Below are 23,877 nucleotides of genomic sequence, written 5' to 3'. Positions count from 1 at the left end.
TACTCAAATTAAATTCATGATAATATTGAGATCACATAAACTTCAGTGATGTGAATGTATTGAAGTTAGCATACTGGTTTACGGAAACAAGTATGCATGTATGTTCTTTGGTAACTCTGCTTTTTTTTATATATGTGCGCATTAACAAATGATCTTTAGGCCCAATTACATAACAAAAAGCAATAACAAATATAAATTAAAAACAAAATGCACTTGTCCTAGTAAGTAGGAAAAAGTTTTTATCTAGTCAAAACTATCATGGTAATAGTTCAACGTAGTTTTCTGGTACCAAGCCAGTCTTGCCGTTCAGCGTGCCCTCCAACCAGCCGGGTTCACACGAAGATCGCACTGTGGAAAAATAGAGATTCTTCATAATTAACAATACACAATATAATAATGAACAAATTTCACTGAAATTATCCAATACGTAACAGTATTATTTAAACAAAAACAATTAGAAGTACCGTTTGTAATTATTTGGTTTGGCTCAAATGACAGTTCGCCATCATTTTCTCCGAGACATGCATACAAAGTACGAACTCTTCTACAAACATAAAACGAGCACAATGTTGCAGTGTAAAAATTAGAAATACAAAATAAGTAGATACTTTGGTGGTATAAAAATTGTCGCACATTAGTAAGCTTTGTACAAGGAATGAAAAAAGAAAAGCATAAACAGAATGTGGAAAAAAAGCTATTAACATTTGTCAAATTTTTAAAGATATGTTCAAACCATTGGAAATTTATATTTCCAAAGCATACTTATGCAATTCAGCGTGTATTTCTAATTATTATAACATTATAAAACTGTTAGTGGGTTAGTTTGTTAGTTTATGATTGATTTAGTCATTAATATGAAAAACACAATGATAGCATGACTGAAGTTCATTTACGGCGATGGGGAGGGGATGGATTAATGATAATATTCCACAAGAACATCGCAGAGTTCAAGTTTACTATTTGATTGAAATAACTTGATATACAGGGTGATTTTAAGCATGCTCACCCCATTATTAAGCTTATATTATGCATATATTTAAATTTTGATTTTTACATAGTTTCAAGTTGTTAAAAAAGAAAGTTTTTATTAAAAAATTATATTTTTTATCCTTGTATTTAAGTTTTTTACTTTTTTGAATGCAACATAATTTTAATTTCATATTCCAAAGCAGAATATTTTTCTTAATATTTTGATACATAAAAATCGAATTTAGGACGAATAGTTTATGAGTTATAAGTATTTAAAGTTTAGATTCACGAAGTGAAGTGGTAGGGGGTTACCCCGCAAAATGTTTGTCCACTACTTTAAATATGTATAACTTATAAACTACTCGCCCTAAATTCGATTTTTATGTATCAAAATACTAAGAAAAATATTCTGCTTTGGAATATGAAATTAAAATTATGTTGTCATTCAAAAAAGTTAAAAACTTAAAAAATATTTAAAAATATAATTTTTTTAATAAAAACATTCTTTTTTAACAACTTGAAACTATGTTAAAGTCAGAATTTGAATATATACACAATTTAAGTATAAAATAGGGTTAGCATGTTTAAAAAATCACCTTGTATATTATGACAAATGATAAAACGCAACAGTTTCCTTAATCCCTTGCAAAGCAATGCTAAATAGTTGAGTATAATTTACAGCCACCAAAGATGTTAATGTATGTAAAAAAAAAAATAACAAATTAAACATAGTGTTAACCTTAATGTTAAGTGTGACGGAGGACTAATACGACAACCAACTAATGACGCCAGGTATGAGCCACTTATTCCAACACCAAAAAAAATAAAATACATAGTAATGCGATTATTGTTATGTTAGTGATTTAAAATAAAGTGTTAGTGCTTAAATAAATACATTGTTATTGATGCATACATAATATAATATTGAGACACTTATAAAAAGAAGGGCCAGACTCTGTTTTTTAAAAATACGTTTGATAAGAACTAATTCTTAAGAACAAAATTTGTTTTTAAATCTATCATGCTGGCTCATTCTGAGTTACTAAATTATTAATAAGTATAAGAATTAGAAATGCAAGAGATAACGAGGAATATGTACTTGAGAATTGTCTTTGTTGGGAAAGACATTGGGAATACATGTTTTGGATTAAAGTTAAGAGGTCGTTATACCGGTTTCTGTCTTACCAATATACGACAAAGAAAATTTTATTGTTCAGAAGAATTTGCAATTAAAAAATATTCTTGCCTTTAAATTATATAATGGCCAATTCACTAATATTAAAACTACAACAGTAATTACAATACTATAAATACAACAGTATTTTTCTAAAACTTGATTTTATGCATTAATAAGAAAACAAGCAAGTATAACGTTCTCTTGATGAATATTATAATCATACATTATTTATGCACGATCATAGTAAACAATGATGTTAACATAGCAGAGTGTAAAAAAAAGCATCTTAAAAATTACAGATGGACCTCAGCTAGACATATGATCAACATGTTTAATTATCTTAAGTTTTTTCTGAGCCCTAAAAAAAGTGAAAATTAGAATTGAACCCTTGTTTTTATAACTGTCTCAATCATATTATGACAAGTGAGATGATGAAATTAGTTTAGTCTAAATTAATTATTACATTTGAATAAAAAAATAATATTTGTTTCGTGTTTTATCATTTCAATAAACTGTAACTATTGATGAAATGAAAAAAAAATTTAATAAACAAATATTATTTTCATTGTTAGAAATATTTAGACATTATTGCGGTTAGTGTACCCAACAACCATGTAATATTATTTTGTGATCAAAATACATGCAACCAAGCTGTTGTTCCCCTAAAAAAACCTACACAGTATCTTGAGGCCTGTAACTTGTTGCATAATGTACACCCATTTTAATACTCCTTTTGGTTTTCTGTGGTGCCCTAGACGGTTGCATTTGTGGATTTTCTAACGAAAATACCGAACAAACAGATTCGTTTGAACTACTAGAACTAGTGTTGGTAGCATTCTGTGACGAGTCCACAGAATAGTAATAACTTTTATTGGGACTTGCTGCATGCGTCGAAGGTTTACTGTATGCGTTCAAATTATGGAGATTCGATTCTGATAGTGCACTTGAAGTAGACGATGTGAGACTCAACTAAAAAAAGACAAAATATATGCATTTGAGTGATTTAAAATTGCCATTGACTTATACATATTATATAAGCTTGATCTTTATTAATCAAACTATTCTACAGTCAAAATAATATTATTAAATGATTTACATAGATTAGTATTATAATTATTTATACTTTTGTAGTATATTGTTACTAAAAAAGGTTATTAAAAAATGTAATTCTATTTAATACAAATAATTTAAATTTACCCTGTTTGAATTTGCAATGGGTATTGAATGTGACGGAATATTAGGAGGTATTGCACCTACATTATGCAAACTAGTACTTAGCATTGGTCCATCATAGTATGATTTTATAATTGCCTGAACAAAACAAAGATTATAAGTTCACCGATGGAAGATTAAACTTAAATTTAATTGGCATACATGGGTTACAGCTGGGGTAACGGGCGAATATTTCATTTTTTGTGATGAGGTAGTAGGCTGTTGCGGTCCTGGAGTGGGTTCATATTCTACTTCTAGGTCAGGTTCAGTTTTGAAAACCTAAATGAAATTGCTTATTCAGTAAAATGATTAAAATAGTTTAATATTATCATAAACATTACTTTTGTATAGTTCTCAATTAATATTTCAACCACTACATTACAAAATTTAATATCCATTATAGCCGCAACTGTTTCACGTTCAGGTCTCATGAGTGTTGGGCCGAAACATACAGCTATATTGCTAACTGTCATGAGATTCTGTTCACTATGAGTCACAACACTACAACACAACATTTAAAAGAGTCAGTTTGGTATACATTGAAAAAAAAAGTCATCACATACTTGCATAAGTGTTTGACTAACAGTTCCAACATATTGAAATTTTGTTTAGGAATTTTGTGTAGAAGAATGTGTACGTCATTTATACGCCTCAATCTTATTTCTTGTTCTAAAATGGAATATACAAATAAGACGGACAAGATTAGCAATGATAAAAATAAACATTATGTAAATAATAAATCAGGTCTTACTGGCAGCTGATATAAAAGCATTATGATACTTAAATGTCATTAACGGTTCAGGCAAGTTTCTTAAATATAACTTTAAAGCACTAGTAATTGTTTTAGTTTCCCATTCAATACAGTCGTCAAGAAAGCTTAGCGAGTTTAGCCCATTAGTTGTTTTTCGACGATCCAAACCCATCGCTAAGAGTTTAGTTATTTTAGAACTTACACCTCCAACTCGGTACAACCCTTGTTCATCTAAACCTGTTAATAATAATAAAATATTCAACATAATATTAAACTTTTTTTTAGTAAAATAATTGTTGTATCAATAAATACCTCGCGATTCAACTGTTTGAATACATTTAGTCACAAAATTGAAACCAGCATCATCCAGAAATATATTATTATCATTATTTAATGTTGGTGCAGATGGTACACCATACTCCTGTTAAAAAAAATCAATATTAAAAATGGAACACGGAAAATTTGAATATGTTTAATTACTGGTTCTTTGCCATCCATAACATCCATCCAAAGTTTACGATCTTCTTCAGATAATGCTTGAAAAGTATATATAACTCCAGGCCTTAGAAACAAAATAAAAATTAATTAATTTGCACATAAAGCAGCATTACCTCAATAATAAATTAATAATTATACCTATCATCACTAGTGAGATCGAAACAAAATCGTTTGTCAATCGAATCAGACATTCGTCGAATACATGATGAAATTATCATTTTTTCGGAAGTATTCTAAAAAACAAATCAATTGAATAATAATAACTTGTTTTTTAAATAAAGGTATAACACAATAAACAACATCAAAAACTTACAAATTTTCCAATCATTTGATTAAAAGTAATCATTTCAAATTCTTTAGTCTCTCTTCTATATATACAATAGTGTTTAGTCCATGTAGTTGTACTAAGTGCATCTGAAATCATGAAGAAAATGATTATCATAGAAACAATACTCTATAAAAATGCTTTATACCTCCTAATGATTTATTTTGTAACCATTTGGTTGCTTGTCCAGTGTTTTTAAACCCTGGAAGTTCTAAAAAAATAAAAAAATTAAAAAATAAAATAATATTATAAACATATGAATAACAGTATTTTTGAGTTGATTTAATTATTATACTTCTTTCTAGAAGAAATAGATATCCTTCTCTTGTAACTTTCTGATTATTGATGTTAGTTTCCAAAGATTTCTAAAAAGGAAACATTAATAAGCCAATATTAATGCCGAAACAAGCAAATAATGGTGTAATTAACTATACAATATCCTACCGACTGTCTCATTTCCAGCATTTTTCTCATTAAAGATTCTGTTTTGTCACGAGTCTCGTTAAAATTGTCTCTAGTCTAACATTAGCATTAACATATACACAAGCAAACATGTTAATATATTATGTCAAATTCCAAAGACAACATTCTCAATGCTATTAAATACTTACTTTTTGTATTCTAAATTGTAATTCACGCATATAAGGTTTAAAATCTTCATTGACTTCATGTCCTTGATGGTAAAATGTCAACCAACTGAACATAAAACCTAACATCTAAAAACAAAAATTGTTATCACTTAAATCCATACACAAAAATAATATTCGTATAAATCATAACTACCCTCCTGATGTATGTGTAGCTGAATAAATACGGTTTATTTTATATCATTGAAAAATGTATTATTATAAATTCATAAGTAGATAAAGTTTTAATGGACCTCGTGACAGACAATGGCATAATATATAATAATTTTGTGTGTGGACAGGTTTCAAATTTTAATATTAAAATTATTTTTCTATTGTGTTTAAAATATAGTGAATAAGGAGATGTCTATTACTCAAATTATTTATTAATTATAAATCTATTCATTTAAATATTATATAACAATCTTTGGAGTTGTTTAGATATGTAAAATTATTAACAATATTTATCATCAAATTAATACTATTCATAATACAACAAGCATAACTTTAAGTGTAACTATAGAATATAAATATTTTAAAGACTAATTAGTAATTACATATAAACATTAAACAGACAAAGTAAAATTGTGTTAAATAAGCTCAAGCCGAGTCAAGCCTAATACTTTTAAAAACAGTGTGTTGTAATAATTAACAATAAAGAGCTTAAACCTGGTGGGGGAATGAAATAATATCTGCCATACCCACAAATTAAATAGATACCACACAAAAGAAGAACTACTGTACCTAAATTGAAGTTTTTTATCCATACATAGAACTAAATAATATATTAATTTTAAACTTTCATTTATATTATATGATATTATTATAGTCCTTTATTCTTTAATGATATTTATTTTACATAAAAAATACTTTTTTATTTTTTTTCAAACTAGTTAATTTAATTGAACTAGATATATCAAACTCTAAATACTAAAAATTAAATAACTTACGGTTTCAACAAACTCAAATTTCTTTCTTTCTTGAACTTCTTGTAGTAAAAACACATACTCAAGACTAGCTTGACAAAAATGCCGTTGTTCCATTTCCAAAGTTGCATCAGCCTAGAAATATTAAATTATACATTATATCAGTAAAAAAAAAGAATAAAATATATCTTTATCGACATAAAGTAATAGTAAAAACAAACCTCTTGAAGTACTGAATCTTGTTTTTTAGTTGACAGATTTAAATAACGTTCTTGGCTCTGACAAAATTTAGTAGTCTGTTTTTCAAATTTCTTTTTTCCTTCCTAGAATACAATACATAGCATAAAAAAAATAAATAACCTACATAAATTTAAATTCTGTATTTAAAAAAAAAAATAATTAAGTTAAACTATAAAAATTAAATTTAAAGGAATTTCAAAAAATATGTTATTCCTTAGAATACATTGTTATTCAACTTTTAAATTTCTGGAATATGTCGATGAACTAATCAACTACATATCTTTTTTAAGTCTGTTTAATTAAGTTCAATAGTTGAAATAATAATAATGAATAGTATATGTTTAACCTTGAATTATAGGTATGTAGCTATTTTAAAAATAAAAATTTAAAGTTTTTTTTTGAACTGGACAAACAATAACAAAAATTTACATTTTTAACAAAAATATTTTTTTTCTATTCAACAGAAAAACTAGGTTACCTATTTAGTTTAGGCTATTAGTATATCCAATTATGATAGACCTAACAAGTTGCGCCAAACTTATAAATTAAAATACAACGGTTCTTAGCCTCCTCACCGATGTACTCAGTAACCACAAATCTACATTTTTACTTCATATAGAAAAGCCATTAGTAAAAGTCTTATTTATTCAATTTTCAAAGGAAACATCAATAACATTATGTATCGTCATTTATTATACGTAATTTAATTCACTTATACAAATAACGCACCGATGGCCGATGGTAATAATTATAATAATAAATAATAATTATTAGTTTATCACTCTTTCTGTGGTGAATTTTAAGCCATAGCTGTTTGATCAAATCCCGTCCACCGACTATACTTAAAAAATAATCACCCCTAATCTAAAACATAGGATTCAGCGCCACTGACCTGAATCCCCAAAACTTTGTTATCAGCCAAACCCAAACATGTTTATTATTACGCATCAATCATGTCATCAGCGATTAACGGCAATAGGAAACCGAATGGCGAATCGCGAATGCCGATGACTATACGACGTGCGACGGAATAATAATGTCAACAAGGAAAAAATAAGCAAAGCACGTACTTTCCTTGTACTAGTCGGGATATATATTATATATCTAAAATAGGCAGTGAAGACTTAACGAGTTGCCTCTATTTGGTCCGTCTTGCGTATATTGTAATAGTTGCTGGAAAAACTGTTAACTATGCTTTATTAGGTCAAGTTTCTGATAATTTGTTACATTCTATGTATTTTGTATATTTTGAAAAAAAATGTTCTTTATTTTGACAGGTATTTAATGTAAATGACCCAAAAAAGACATGTCAATTAATCAATGAGCATTAGATTTTTTTTATAAAATAGAAACACTGTATTCGGTTACCAGTGTTCATCAACCTTTATATTTAGTCAAATTATGTGTAATAGATTAGATGTTGAAAAAATAGGCAGTAAAATTAAAGATTATAATACGTTTTATAAAGGTAAAAGAATAATTAAATTTAAAGAAGGTGGAGTGTGTGCTTCACTAAAGACTACAAAAATTCTAATAAGAGATATTGAATGAAAGAAGTATTAAAAGTTCTTATAGTAAAAGAATGCATTTAATAAGGATAAAATGTAGTCTGGAAAAAATGCGTAAAACACATGATTTAAGTTAAATGATTTTAATAGGGATTATATGATCAGAAACCAACTTGACTATAAAAGTGGGCAAGTTTTGGAAGATTCGTTTAGGAAATTCAGCGGTAAAATATTCTATTAAACGGTGCTGATGCTAAATTAGTAGGTGATCGGGGGGATTAGGGGTTAAGAAATTGAGAAAGGAAATAAAAACTGTTATAGACAAAATTGTCTTAATATGTTTTTAGTATTTAAATCGTTACTGACGTTAATATACTTGCAGTATTAATTTATCAATTAATTAATATAATATGACGAAATTAATAGGTACGAATGGTATGATCACAAATTAGTGATACGCAATATTGGGAAAAGGTATGAGTATTCCACTACGTTTTATGGGTATTTGAATGCTATGATATTATATTATTAAAATAATACCTAAGCCGATCAATAGATGCAGAAGTCTCCTACCCTTTATTTATGCGCGCAACTGAACAAAATTGTTTTAAAATTGTGATCACAGCTATTTATTTCGTCATGTAATAATAAAGTTATAACGAAAATATAATACAACATTCTTATGATTGTTCTAAGGTTTGGTTGGTCGTGTTTTCTTTTTGTCAGTAAAATATTTATCACTACACATACATCTTCCCTCAATCACTGAACAATTACAATTATTATATTTATCACAAATATTACAGTTTTTCGACGACACGCACATTTAAGTAGGTATACTTTAAAATTTAAATTTAAATTCGTGAATCGACGACCGTTAGACGAAATCATCAATCATTATTATAGTTATTGTGTTATTACACGCACTTGATAATTATTCCGGTACATTGAATAATAAAAGATCATAATCTTAAATTGTAATATCGTTTTCCCAATTTCATTGTTATATAATATATTCATGTACATATTTTAATTAGCCATTGGTTACATTTTATTAGACTTGCCTAATTGCCAACCCGCAGCTATACCCGCAAAACGAATACATCATGTTCTGCATGCATACGATATAAGTTTAGATGTTTAGGTATATAATTTAGTAATTGTAGGTATACGAACAAGTATGATGGCGGCGTGTGTGATCGACAAAAATCTTTAGGATAAGATAGGTATCTAGATACATGTCTAACATATTATATTTTTAATTCAATACTAGACTAATTTATACACGCTAATGGCTGATGAATTATAATAGAATAGAAACTAATAAAGGGTAGAATTATTTTGCGTTCTACGTGCTTGTCGGCAGTACTTTTTTTATAACACTATTCCATGTAATATGCATAATAATTTATTAAATAGATTTTATTTTTGTGTGATGATGAAAAATTGTACGAAATTTATAGTAGTATGGTAGTATATATTATATAACAAATAAGATAAAATAATTGTATACCTATAACAAAAAACGATCCTAATGACAAAAATATATTAAATTTTAAAAGGTACACATTATTAATAAAAATAAAATAGTAGTTTTTTCTTGTTATGAACTCGCCTACTCCAAGCACAAACTTCTCTTTTTAGAGAGGTTTTTATCATATGTAAGATTAATTTGTATATTTATTAATTTATTATATTTTTTGTTGTATGATGATAAAATATAGATTATTATTATTATCATCATCATCTAAGTTAAAACGTGTTTAAGCATAAAAATATTTAAATGTATATATATATATATTAAAAGTAAAATTTTTATTTTAAATTATTCATGACGAGTTCAGCTTACAATATAAATACATTTATATGCAATACTTAACCATTTTTAATTTACTGATCGAATTGCATTGTATTTTTAAATAATTATTTGTTTGTTAATATCTATTATCTAATCATAGTATTTATATGAAATTAATTATTGAGTAAGTAAAATAAAATCCAATTTATTTTACCCATAAAACATTGTTTAATTCTTTTTTACACGAACGAAACAACAATATTTAAATATTTAAAAAATGGTGATATTAAAATTTTGACAACGTTGGGGTCCTGTTTAGCGCGCATTCAATTGTGTTGTATTTGAGGAACACTCTTTTGTTATTAATATACCTATTATACGTATTCATATTTCTAAAATGGTAAATTATATGGTGCATGTATTCAATAATATTGGATATTCGTATTACCTTAACGCCACCAATGTGTTCTTTTCTGAAGTTTTCCAAAGGGATTATGAACTGGTCGTAGGCTCTGGCTAACTGTAAAGATAAAAATAAAGTCAGTTTTTATTTTTTCTAATTTATTATTACACGTACTAATCATTATCTTAAATAGTAAGTAATTGCTAATAAAAATTAGGATTTATGAAGAATAAACAACATTTAGATATTTAATATTGTTGATAATAATCAAAATATTATTATAGTAATTAGTAAATTGTAATTACTTATTGATAATATATTTTTGGATAAATTCACCTATAATAAGTTAACTGTACCAGAATATATAGTATTTAATATAATTGTATAATCTGGTGTTCGTATCTTATATAACATTTAACTCAGTTTAAAGTCATAATAAACAAATAAAGCTTATGAGGATGCCAGCGTAGTATTTGTTATCTCTCTCTAACCCACGCGCAACATGAAAAACTTATTATGTCTTTTTATTACCTATATATTATATAAATGTATTTATAAGAAGTTGAACAGAACGACTATATAATTACCTATTCATAATATCAGAAAAACAAAATAAATGACAGAATAAAAGAATTTAACAAAATATAATATCAAATAGTTAGGAATAATCTTAACGAAGGAAAGTTACGTCATAACCCGTTAAAAAATATTACTTTTTAATTACATAAATCTTTATAATATTTTATATTTATACATTTTGTAATTATGATAAATTATTTTTTTCGAAAACGCTATGGTATATAGTCTATAGAAATTATCAACAAAGAAAAAATATTTTAAATGAAAAATATTGTAAAGCAGATATACCAATAAAGTTTTACGATTTCGTTGTTTAATAAATACTATTTTATTAAAACTTAAAGAAACTAGGTACAATGTACATGTTTAATTTTTTAAAAGCCGAGGAATTTGAAAACCAAAACTACAGTTTTATATGGACCAACTAGGAACATAAATTTTGAAATTCAACTTCCGAATAAAACAAGTATAGATTATTTTACGAAGGTACATATAGTATAAAAAACTATAATGCAATTTATTATTAATACGTCATAATATTATCTTTTACTAGTATTGGTGCTATATATAATTTAATTTTTTTTTTTCAAAAATAATTCGATAGAACGCAATATTATATTGTATACGGCGTGCGTTAAACTCTATCGGACTGCCGATTTGTCATGCTCCTCGTCACACTTTCACTGACACACAAGGTTAGTAACTGGGCCTACAGAGCATACGCGTATACAACCTGCAGAGAAAAATGTGTATGTATAAGTACGTCTTCTTGGGTACGATATTTTATATACACACAATATACGTGAACGCGTTCGTCGATAGGTATAATATACTTACTATAAACACATATATATTATATAAACTAACCATTCTGTCTCTTTCATCTTCGATGGATGAGATGAGGCGACCGAATTCGGCTAACGATCGAGTTATCACCAACTCGTCATCCGTCTGCGTTGTACCGATGCATTCGAAATCGAATTGCTGCAATGAACTGGACACCATGCGCTGGGCTCGAGACAGATCTTTAACAAATTCGTAAAAATAAGACGATTATTAATTTCGTGAAACACACACACACATATATATATATGTATATTTTGTTAAACAAATTTTCAACAACTCGTCATTAAAAAATGATTTTAGCTGTCATCATCATTATAATAAATATTTATATTACCTACCTAAATAAAATCCATATTATTAACACATATACTATGCACATATACATATGTAGGTATATATAATAATATTATATTATATAATGAATGTATGGGTAACTATGACGAATAACGAAAAAAAACAAATATTATAATATTTTATTCATAATAATATTTAGGTATAGGTACTATGTAATACATATAGTATATGTATATTACATAAGGTGTATCGGTTAAATAATGACAATTTCAGTCTGAAATCACATTTGAATATGTCGAATTATCGAACTACACCCTGTATAAGATAATGCGCACTTATTTTAATATTATTGAACGACAACAAAATTCTTGTATTATAACCATATAAGTATAAAACATTTATTTTTTATGAGTTATGACTTACGACTGTCACTACACACTGATACTTCCAATTTTTTTTTTTACACAATATATTATGAAGCCAATTGGTATACGTCACATTTTTATGTGATGAGTAATTTTTTAAAACGTACGAATAAAGTGTAATCAAATATTGAGAAGTCATATAAAATAAAAAGAGTAGGTAGTTTCAATAATGTTTAAGCCGCGACTTCTTACATTTTTGCTGGCGCCAGCGTTGTACCCAAATATATAAATCCAAGTCTACTTATAGGTATTTTAATGAGAAGTAATCTTAAAATTTAATCGGTGATAGTTTAAACTTACAAGTTTTCTTATGAATGATAAATTATTACGGTCATATTTGATATTATTATCATACATTTACACTCATCGATATTATGTCGGAATTAATAACGCAATAGCACTATATAATTAACAATTATATAAGATACAATAAAATAATAAATAATAATCAATTTATTTGTTAATAATATTATTAAAAATTTTTTAACGCCTTTATGAAACCGGAAGTACTTATAGAGTTGTATATAGTTATTAGGTATAATAGGTATATACTATATACCCACTGGCCATTAACCATTACTCATACTCGTGTTACAATTAAGAACGGTATTCCTACTATACTACAATATTGAAATAGGTGCAACGTGCATGTATACAAAACTTGCATACTCTCATTTACGGTCTATTATGTATATAATGGATAAAAATGGTGAAAATTAATAGGCTTAGGACAAGGGACGCATAAGAAATGTAAAGAAAAGATCAACGGAGATCTAGCTTTGCTCTATAGTATATATTATATAGTTGTCAAATTTCATCGATTAATACTTTTGGATAGAAACAAAATAATTAAATCACTTTAGCATAAATCGTTATTATAAGTTTGAATAACCAACATTATGGTAAAAAAGTTAAATTTAATTACTGATAAAAAATTATGTGGCTATACGTTAAACTTTTTGATTTAATTATCAATAACGAAAAATTATCAGGAATTTTGTATTAAACTGTTAAACGTTATGTGTTGAAGTTAAATATTTTATGCAATAGTTTTATAGAGATTTAAAGTTTATGCGTAAAAAAATCTGTAACTTAATTTGTAATATATTTTAATTGAGGTATGAGCAACTATAAGAATTTAAAAATATTAAAATGGGAGTGAACGTGCCTAGTAAATGTTATAGGTACCAAAAGAGCCAAAATATTTTGAAAATTTTACAAATTAAGTTCCCACTAAGATGTATTAAATAAATTTGAATTCTAGTTGTCTAATAATATAATATTTTCTTTTGTCTATTATTTACGGAAATGTAAATAATAACAACTAGGTACAAAATATTACTTACCGATAGAATTAAAATAAAAATGAAATGTACTAACATTTTCAACTATATATATATCTACCTACTTAATGTATATAGTCCATATAAAGCGTACATAAAATATGAAAATACAAATAGTATTTAAAAATTAAAATCTAGGAGCTAATTAGGTCATGCTAGCATATAGGTATACTTCTTGAAATAACCAGGAATCGGCAACTATAATAGGTTACTACCTACCTATACTGTATAGCATAGACGCAATTTGGATTAAATTTATGGGGGTTCTAGATTTAAGTTCATAGTTATATAGAATATAGACCATCATTCATATTAAGTAATTTATAACTAATAACCAATAAAAATTGATGAGGTTATTAAAAATTTAGGTGCGCTAATATGAAGTTTAAGGGTGCCAAGCACCCCCGCCCCAAATTGCGCCTATGCTGTGTAGGCTTTTTGGATGGAACACAAATACTATACTGTCTATAGTTTATATCACCATATTTAAATTAATATATAAACAATTAATTTATTTAAAAATAGCAAGTGTTCACAAAATGGTGTAGAATTCTCAAAAAATAAAAATGACTATTGTAAAAAAAAATAGGTACACAATGACAATATTTAGTTTTTACTATGGACTAGTTCATAAATTCTAAACAAATCACTATTATTAGTGCTGAATATGCTTAATAGCAATTAGTCAACCAAGTGTCTGTTATCAAGACATACTTACAATATCACTAAAGAGATGTCTACCAAAACTAATGAATATTGAAAAAAAATTATTAATAATGCGTAAATTATAAAAATAAATTTTAAATAGTATTATAATAATAATCATCTATATAATTTACTTTCAATATTGTCGATGTATTGCAAACACATTTCATGTACACAATTTTTTTAAATTCAATTTGTTTAATTTGTATAATTATAAATTCAATGTTGATTTTACAATATATATATATATATATGTTTATTTCTGACTAATAAACCATAAATGTTTTTAGTCAAAATTGCGTATTAAATTATTCATAACGATAACATACACAATAATTGTTAAGTTAGACTAACTGAAAGTATACAACTAATATTAATTCGACCTCTATAGTATAAAATCTGACTAAAGCATAGTCTGAATTATACGAACAACAATCATCTGCAGTCTTTGGACACTTAACCATTAAGCACACACAATAAGTTTGAATACGCGTAACTATATAAATCAAAACTTTTTTCATAAATTAAGTAAAATTTAAGACGATAACTCATGTAATAATACAACAATTTAGGTTAACCCCAAATTTAACTTGTTCATTGTTAGCAATAATATTAAATTATTCAAAATTAAACTATAATAACGAAATTTAATTTCAATGTGAATAGCTAAAATTCATATCATACAATACAAAGGTGACAACGCCTAGTGTCTTGAAGCGTAGACAATATTATTTAACTAAAATAAATACTCTAAAAAAATATAGGTAGTTGTACTCAAAGAAACGAGCCGCGCGATTCAGTCTTACAATAAGTAACATATCTAAGGCGATCTTTAAACGACACGGTAAATAATCCGTGACGTGCATAATGTAATTAACATAAGAAGAATTGAACTTAGATTGACAATAATGCAATTTGTACGAATTGCAGAGACACTAGATACTTGATTATGCATTTTAAATGAGTATGCTAGGTACGTGCTGATAGCATTCTTTTTCACAGTTATTATGAGGATTCATGCCAATAGGTAAAAAAGTGACTATAGCGTACCTAGTTGGCAAAATAACAATATATATATTGCTACTAAAAACTATGTGGGTACTTATTTTGTGCCAAAAGTATAAAACGATATGCTCGGACATGTTTAACAATAAAATTTGTAAAAGCATGTACATAATATAATAATTTTAGAAAAAATTATTTAAATTGTATAGATGTAAATGTAACATTAAATATATAATCATAATAGGTTTAGAACCAAAATTAGTACATAGGTATGTAATACCCAAAACAATATTCTCAATTATTGTTATAAATAGTATATTTTTTGTATATGTTTTGACATATATAATTTAATTTTTATTTGAGCCATTCAACTATGTGTATAATATTCTTAGTAAAATTAACCAAAAAGATAGAAATTGAAATTAACAGTCTTCAGCAACTTCAGTGGAGAGACTATTCAGTAATGGAACTCCGGTAGATATAATTTATATAAGACATACAAATTGCAGGTTTAGAAATAATATTATTACTAAGTCAAAAAGTATTTAAAAGATTTAACATGGTAGCTACACTTTACGAGTAGTTTTTAATTATATAAATTAAATATAATAATAATATTAATAAATTACATATTAATAGTTTTTATTATTGTAAAAATTAAGATCTTTCTAATTATTTAAAAATGTTTAACTTAAATTGCTTTTTTTATATTAAACATGTTAATTGAATGATAAATTTAAATAAAAATATATTAAAATTAATAATTATGATTAACGTTTTAAGTCTTATTTAAAATAAAAAATTGTATGTAATGATATTAAAAACTCCTATAAAAGGTTTTGTTGGATTTAGATATATTATTAGGTCTATCAAGAAAACTAAATAGATTTATCATTAGCTGCCTGGAATTTAATAAAATTCTTTAAGTATTCCTTAAACATTGATCATAATTTTTTCAAATATAATAAACATTTCAGTAATTGACTGCCACTGTTTCTGAAATAATTTATTATAGTGATAATAAAATAAAACTGTTTAAGGTATAAACTATAAAGTGAAAATGCAATTGTTATTGCACAAAATATATTACCTAAAGACTAATATAATTTATGCACACTTACTTAATTTATTGTTTAAAAATATAAATTGTTATCTCAATATTTTATTTAAATGATATATTTATGACTATATACTTAAACATTTATAATTAGTATATAGAATTATTATATAAACATATATATTAAATACATGTACAATCCATATGTCAACTATTTATGAATACATAGAATGTTAAATGGAATTAATCAAAAATCAATAATTTATAAAATACTGTTATAATATTTAATTAAAAATTGTCCCCTGACAATAGATAAAGGTATCATCTATAGCAAAAGTATGTAGGTTACATATCTGCGTTGTTTATAATTTTATACAGGAAAAAAGTTATCAATACACCCAATGAATTAAACATAACAAGGATATAAAACAATATAATTATGACACTGTTTTTAAATTAAAACTTGAAAAATATCATATTATAATTGAAATAAAACAGTTTATGTAAAACAACCAAAATTAAAAATAAAATTATTATCCAAGAAGATAATATGATTCATGAAAGTTAAATACTTTTACATATATTAAATTATTTAGTATGAAATTCAGTAATTTCCACATAATATATTATATTAGTTTTCTAAGATTTTATTTAATGTCTTCCTGAAACACTGAATTACACAAAATATGAAATTTAAATGCTTTGTAATATATTTAATAGAATATTTACATTGAATTGTTAGTATTTACATAATATATAAAAAAAGTAAAATCATTTTATTAGAAATAAGTACCTATACTACTTTATTTAATTTAATGTTATATTGGACATTTTAGTCTTTAGGTAATATCAAATGGACCATTCATTCATACAGTAGACAGGATAGTTATTACTATTGTTCTTATGAGCTGAGATTACAAAAATAACACTAAAATCAATGAACATTATACTGGTAACCATTAACTAATGTTTAAACTGAAAATATCCATAGACAGTTGCACCAGCATCTCTGATAATATAAAATAACTATATTGTAGGCTCAAAACATAAGTTGAAAAAATTGAAGTATTTCTAATTTCATAACTCTAGATACAGAACATGGTTCCAAAACACAGACCAAATAAATTGTATATGCTTTTTAGTTTTGAAGTGTATAATAAATTGGTTTTATTTTTCTGTCTAATTACATTTTAATGTATTAAGCAATAATAGATCGTGTTAACATTTATTTATGTGGTTTGATATATTATCAAATAAATGAATAGAATGTTAATTTGTCCTAAATAACAAACAATTGCTTATAACTGTGAATTAATCATTAAAACCAAATACAAATAATATTTATTAATCAACATTTAACTATTTAATTTTAAAAACATACCTATCAATACCCATTTAAACCTACCTATAGAATAAAATAAATATTTAGTTTTGGATGCTGTAACTGAAATAAAAAATAGATGCCTACCTAGGTAATTGATTTTATAACATAATTTTTTTTTTGTATGTAATTAAATGAATTTGTTTTAATTTATAATTATACTAATTATTCAGTGATTAACTCACTTTTAGCAGCATTTAGCAAATCTTTTAGTTCCTTTATTAAACGCTTGATTTGCTGATTAGTTTTCTGCAATTCTTTTTCATGATCATGAAGTTTTTGACGGAAATGTGGGCTGTCTGTAATACAGTCAGAAAATTCTAAAGGCTGTAATCCAATCACCATTTTTGTCGATAAAAATCATCCTAAAATAAATAAAACAAATACAATTAATATGATTACAATGGAAAATAAACAAGTAATTTAATAATCATTAATTATTGTTTATATTTACCAACTTACCAATTGTAAAATAATATAAAAATAAGATAAACAATATTAGCAACTCGGATACGAAATTTGTTATATTTTTTTATTTTTAAATACAATATAGGTACAAATGTAAAAACTTTTTAGGAAACTAGCAAAGCAAACAACTTCTTGGCGTTATCGTGTCCAAATAGGAATTAAAAACAAGAGAGACTGATAACCTATTAACCTAAAATGCATATTAGTGTTGGTACAATCGGTATCAACGGTTACCTAATTGTGAATAATGAGTGATAAATAAACACGGATACCACTCGGACTGCTGCAGCTGCAACTGAATTGATTAAATTTCTTGTTTTCCGTGTAATGTTGATAGCAAATGTGATAGTAGTATAGTTAGATAACGCTTAACAGATTTTTCATTATTTTATCATTTGTACCACGATACTATATTTATTCGTGATTTGTACACATCATAATTTGACAATTTAAAATTTTTTTAATTAATACATTAAATTCCTGTGATTATGAGTTACCCGAAGACATAATTTTAAGTGTATTGTGCAATTATAAGTTTCAAAAAATAAATAAACAGTATGTTTATGGAAAATATACTACCAATATATCTTAATTTTACCAAATAACAAAACAATACTGATTTCAGCTATGGATTTTCGTACATTAGAAAACGAAAATCTGCCGCCTCTGTCGAATACACCTACTGAAGTACCATTGCCCAAATACCCAATCTGGACCGTTGAGTATTTTCAAAAGTATTTTGATGTCACTTCGGAAGATGTACTAGAACGTATTAAAGGAGCATTGATCCCTACTTATGGAGTCAACTACTTACAACGCTACATCAGAGCAAAACCAGATGTATATGGTCCGTTTTGGATATGTTTGACTCTGGTGTTTTCTATAGCCATCAGTGGGAATGTTGCAAATTACATACAAGTAGCTGCTGATCACGACTATCATTGGAAGTATAATTTCCACGCTGTATCCTCAGCAGCCACAGCAATATTTTTATATGCTTGGTTATTACCACTAATGCTATGGGCTTTTGTCAAATACAAAGAACCACAGGTAAGGACGACAATCATACAATTGAACCATTTATTTAATGTTCTGATAGCATAATGATAGCTCAAAGAAAAGATTATAAAAGTATACAAAATATGTTTTAATTATGTTGTATTGTATAATATTATGATTATTATGTATTACCTTCATAATTATTTTTTTATTACTAATGTTGTTAACTATGTTTAATAAGTATTTATATATTTATTTGTTTAGTTTAATCTAAGCTACTTGGAACTGCTGTGTTTGTACGGATACTCGCTATCAATATTCGTGCCAATTTCAATTCTGTGGGTAATTCAAATCAATTGGTTGCAGTGGCTTTTGGTCGCAGCTGGCACACTAGTGTCAGGTTATGTAATTGTATTTTCAATCATGCCTTCATTAGGACAGAAACCATTTGCATTTATATTCTTGATAACTATTTTACACTTGTTTATGGGAACAGGATTCATGTTATATTTTTTTCATGTCCCACCAATACAGAGGTCTTGAAAAAAAACTAATCATATTTTTATGTTCATGTATAATATAATAATAATAATAATAATAATTATGTATAAATATTTAAAATACTTATATAATATATAAATGATAAATTGAAATACATATTACAAAACAGTATGTGCCCATTTCAAAATGGAACAACTAAATCACCCTTGTGTTCCACACTCATCATAGATAAGTGTCTTTGTATATCATTTACACAGACCATTATGTGGCGATAGTTTTCTGGTAGTCCTATATTTCTTGACAATACCTTCTCTGGACCAGGAACATCTTTCAGTAGGCACACAGGCATTTGTCTTAAACTAACAATAGTATTAGCTACAGATGAAAGGGGTACAATTTGCAGTTTAGCACAATAAAGGTTTTGACGTTCTATCACCTCTTGTTGGTCAATACAATTGTGTAATTGGCCAACATCAATGACATTTCTGAAAAAAAAAATGATAAAAGTGACTGACAAATAATGATAATTAATGATAATAATTAAAATGAGACTGCTATATTATTATGAATTTTGTTAAATTTGATTAGTATTTGTTAACCTTATTCTTAATATTTTTACTCCATTATCTTTATATTTTATAATAAATATTATCTTTCAATAACTATTATCATTCAATGTATCTAATAAAAGATGACACTATTTTGGTAACATTTATTATTTCTGTTTTTTCCGAAAGGCTACATAAAAAAGTTTTATTTATAAGTAGATGTTTTCACTGTAGTGGAAATGGAGTTAAAAATAGTTTTTAATTCACTTAGAATTCGTTCAAAAATAAAAAACTTAATCCATAATCGTATGACAGTTAAATTTTAAACCCAAGTAAGTATAAGAAACTTTGTGATATTTATTATAATTTACAATTCTCTTTCAACTTGATAGTAAGTGATCTAATTTAAATCAAATTTGAAGAAAAAATACAGAGCAACATTTGTTAAATATCGGTTATTATATAATTAGTATGTCTTCATAGCATTATAAAATTACACATATTAAATACAAATAAGTAATGATAGTAAATAAAAAAGAATCTGATAAAAAATTTAAGAATAAAGTTAGGCATAATTACTATGCCAAAAAAAGAAAGACTCACGATGATATCTCTTCTAATATGCGATTTAATCCAGCTTGTTCTTCAGATTCTTTGGGTAGCGATCCATAATGATAGTCTTCCGGTATACCACCACGTTGAACGCTTGTATTGTTACAATCTGGATCAATCAGCAAATGAGTTCGTTCTTGATCGACAGCCTATGTAAAATAATAATAATAATAATAACTCAAATTCTCGTGGTTTTGCTGTATAAAATTAACAATTCCCATGAACTCTTACAGCGTACGCATCCTCTTCCTTGCACCAACTACAGCACGCTCCCATGGCCAATGGGTGTGAGCACAACAAACTCCAACGACAAAGCAAATGGAACGTTATACCTTAGCACTGTACAACAACCGTATTAGGCATATTCGTACAATCAGATGCGAGAAGCGGAACGGTACAAATATTATTTCACGGAAAACATAATATTATTAGTTATTACACCGGGAAAGTTAAGATTATTTACGAAGATGGTGTACTTTTCAAGTAACGAGACATTAAAATAATTCGACTAATGATCATTGATAATCAAAGTTTAAACATTTGGACATAACATGACGACGACGGTTGATAAGAAAATGTGATAAATGATAACTGATGAGGTACTTCTTCGTGTCACAACAATGGACCATAGACTGACTTTAGTTCGAAATTCAAATTTAAATTGATTTTTTTTCAAAGTCGAACGAATCATAATTGTTAATGTTTCATATTTTTTTTATTTGACTGCATGATGGTCATGCGTCGTGTGAAATACGTAATTTTTCGTACGAATTGAGACGTAAAAGGTAGTGGTCGTGCGACTATATAATTCATACACCATAATAACTAAAATATGTTGAACCGGTGGGATTAAAACGGAACTATTATGTATACGTTGCTTCACGGATTCTACAAGTATTTGACGCAGAAAGATGAATTTTGGGTTCTCATACTCGGTTTGGACAATGCTGGTAAAACGGTAAACAAACTCTCCAATTGTTAACTCGAGCACATTGCCATTAATCGCTGATATTGTTTTTTTTTCCAGACATATTTAGAATGTTCAAAAACGAAATTCAAGAAAAACTACAAGGGTATCAACCCTAGTAAAATCACAACTACTGTGGGCTTGAACATTGGTAACATCGACATAAACAGAGTGAGCTTGAACTTCTGGGATTTAGGTGGTCAGTCAGAACTACAGTCGCTTTGGGACAAAGTATGAGTTTAGATGTATTTTGTATTCTTATACGCGTTTTATTTGCATTAAAATGATTTTGTTTCCGTCACACGGAGTAACATGGTTACTACTTATCACTAAAAAATTCATTGTATTTTTATATCTGTTTATTTTTAGTATTATGCTGAATGCCATGCAATTATATATATTGTGGATTCATCTGACCGAGAGCGCATGGATGAATCAAAGAAAACATTTGGTATGCATTTAAAATATACCTTCATCAGTTTAAGTTAGATTTTGGATTATATGGATAACTGTTAAAATTGACTAATCTATATTTTCTTTTCTGTTTTAATACTAAAAATCCACATAATACAATTAAAATATCTATTATAAATATTATGGTATAATATTTTATTTGCATTCTGAAACAGAAATTTGAATATAATATTAATATTATTTATGTGCCTACTTGTTTCATATTTTTATAATATTTTATGTTAGTCCCAATGTCTCAAATTTTTAATTTATTTTATTAAATTTAAATAGAAAAGATGATATGCAACGAAAACTTAGGGGGCATACCACTTTTAATATTAGCAAACAAACAAGATATACCTGACTGTATGGGTGTCCGAGAAGTAAAACCAATTTTTAATCAGAATGCTCATTTGATTGGAAGAAGAGATTTTATGGTTATGCCAATATCTGCATTGACTGGGTATTTATTTATTAATTTTTTTTAAAGACTTGGTTTTTTTTTTTTTTTTTTTATATTTCTGACAAAATCTGTTACAGCGATGGTATTGATGAAGGAATGCAGTGGTTAGTACAATCAATTCAAAGAAATATAGAAGTTCGGCCTCCAAAGAATGCTGAAGATTATTAAACCTGTGATTAAAATATTTAAACTATAAATCTTAAGTTAGTGAATAAATTATTTTTTTATAAAACAAAATTAAATGTTTTTTAATAAATTGTATTACTTAATTATAATATTATGTACTTGTATTGTTATGTATTTGATAATATTTAATTTTGTTGGGGAGAAAAATAATTATTGGTTCTTAGAAAATTATTTTACTTATTTAGGCGTATATTGGAGATTAAAAAACATTCAGCCTACAATCCATGCTGATGAATATAATAATGTATTGTCCATAAAAAAAAAAAAATCATATTTGATAATTTCTCACAATGTTTAAAATATGGCTGAATTTAAATAATTTACCAAAGCAAAGGTGTGCAACTATTATTTTGAATGTTAAACAGTAAATTACTACATGATGGATTTTAAATAGTGAACATTTATTAAGTGTATTATTAGCTTAAACTATTATGTATAGATTTGTTTCTTAATTCTTATTTTAACTTGTGTATACATTTTTAAACTATTTGAAGTAAAAAAAAAAGCATTTTTTATCAATTTAAGGATTATTAATGGAATATAAATTTTTTTAGCATATTAGAAATTAAATTTTAAACTTTTAAAAACATGAGAATCTGCTTTGTGAAGATT

The 23,877-nt window shown here is 26.4% G+C and overlaps 4 protein-coding genes across 6 annotated transcripts; 2 read left to right on the top strand and 2 right to left on the bottom strand.

Annotated features, from left to right (window-relative positions):
- Positions 1-103: 103 nt before the first annotated feature.
- LOC132916997 (rho GTPase-activating protein 26) lies at positions 104-18,707 on the bottom strand. Of its 3 annotated transcripts, XM_060977493.1 has the most exons (23): positions 18,531-18,707; positions 18,254-18,433; positions 11,880-12,037; positions 10,479-10,550; positions 6,706-6,807; positions 6,509-6,619; positions 5,544-5,648; positions 5,377-5,451; positions 5,228-5,297; positions 5,081-5,143; positions 4,921-5,021; positions 4,746-4,840; positions 4,590-4,671; positions 4,422-4,530; positions 4,110-4,346; positions 3,922-4,027; positions 3,700-3,859; positions 3,521-3,637; positions 3,344-3,457; positions 2,823-3,115; positions 1,709-1,771; positions 465-544; positions 104-348 (listed from the first exon to the last, which is right to left on the bottom strand). In XM_060977493.1, exons 2-23 carry the CDS (start codon positions 18,411-18,413, stop codon positions 257-259), a joined length of 2,565 nt encoding a protein of 854 aa, XP_060833476.1. In that variant the 5' UTR covers positions 18,414-18,433; positions 18,531-18,707; the 3' UTR covers positions 104-256. The 3 variants fall into 3 exon arrangements, with proteins under 3 accessions (XP_060833476.1, XP_060833477.1, XP_060833478.1); XM_060977494.1 differs by lacking the exon at positions 1,709-1,771; XM_060977495.1 differs by lacking the exons at positions 465-544; positions 1,709-1,771.
- A 219-nt stretch (positions 18,708-18,926) lies between these two features.
- On the top strand, positions 18,927-20,188 carry LOC132917000 (protein YIPF1). Its single transcript, XM_060977498.1, has 3 exons — positions 18,927-19,091; positions 19,162-19,586; positions 19,800-20,188. The coding sequence occupies exons 2-3, from the start codon at positions 19,164-19,166 to the stop codon at positions 20,076-20,078; spliced, it is 702 nt and encodes a 233-aa protein (XP_060833481.1). The 5' UTR covers positions 18,927-19,091; positions 19,162-19,163; the 3' UTR covers positions 20,079-20,188.
- On the bottom strand, positions 20,095-21,690 carry LOC132917002 (uncharacterized). Its single transcript, XM_060977500.1, has 3 exons — positions 21,428-21,690; positions 21,188-21,345; positions 20,095-20,521 (listed from the first exon to the last, which is right to left on the bottom strand). Exons 1-3 carry the CDS (start codon positions 21,470-21,472, stop codon positions 20,218-20,220), a joined length of 507 nt encoding a protein of 168 aa, XP_060833483.1. The 5' UTR covers positions 21,473-21,690; the 3' UTR covers positions 20,095-20,217.
- A 124-nt stretch (positions 21,691-21,814) lies between these two features.
- On the top strand, positions 21,815-23,354 carry LOC132917001 (ADP-ribosylation factor-related protein 1-like). Its single transcript, XM_060977499.1, has 5 exons — positions 21,815-22,154; positions 22,224-22,394; positions 22,533-22,614; positions 22,908-23,079; positions 23,157-23,354. Exons 1-5 carry the CDS (start codon positions 22,062-22,064, stop codon positions 23,245-23,247), a joined length of 609 nt encoding a protein of 202 aa, XP_060833482.1. The 5' UTR covers positions 21,815-22,061; the 3' UTR covers positions 23,248-23,354.
- The last annotated feature ends 523 nt before the right edge of the window (positions 23,355-23,877 follow it).

The sequence above is a fragment of the Rhopalosiphum padi genome, chromosome 1, assembly GCF_020882245.1.
Source record: "Rhopalosiphum padi isolate XX-2018 chromosome 1, ASM2088224v1, whole genome shotgun sequence".
Taxonomy (NCBI): domain Eukaryota; kingdom Metazoa; phylum Arthropoda; class Insecta; order Hemiptera; family Aphididae; genus Rhopalosiphum; species Rhopalosiphum padi.
This window is presented reverse-complemented; position numbering and strand designations above follow the sequence as displayed.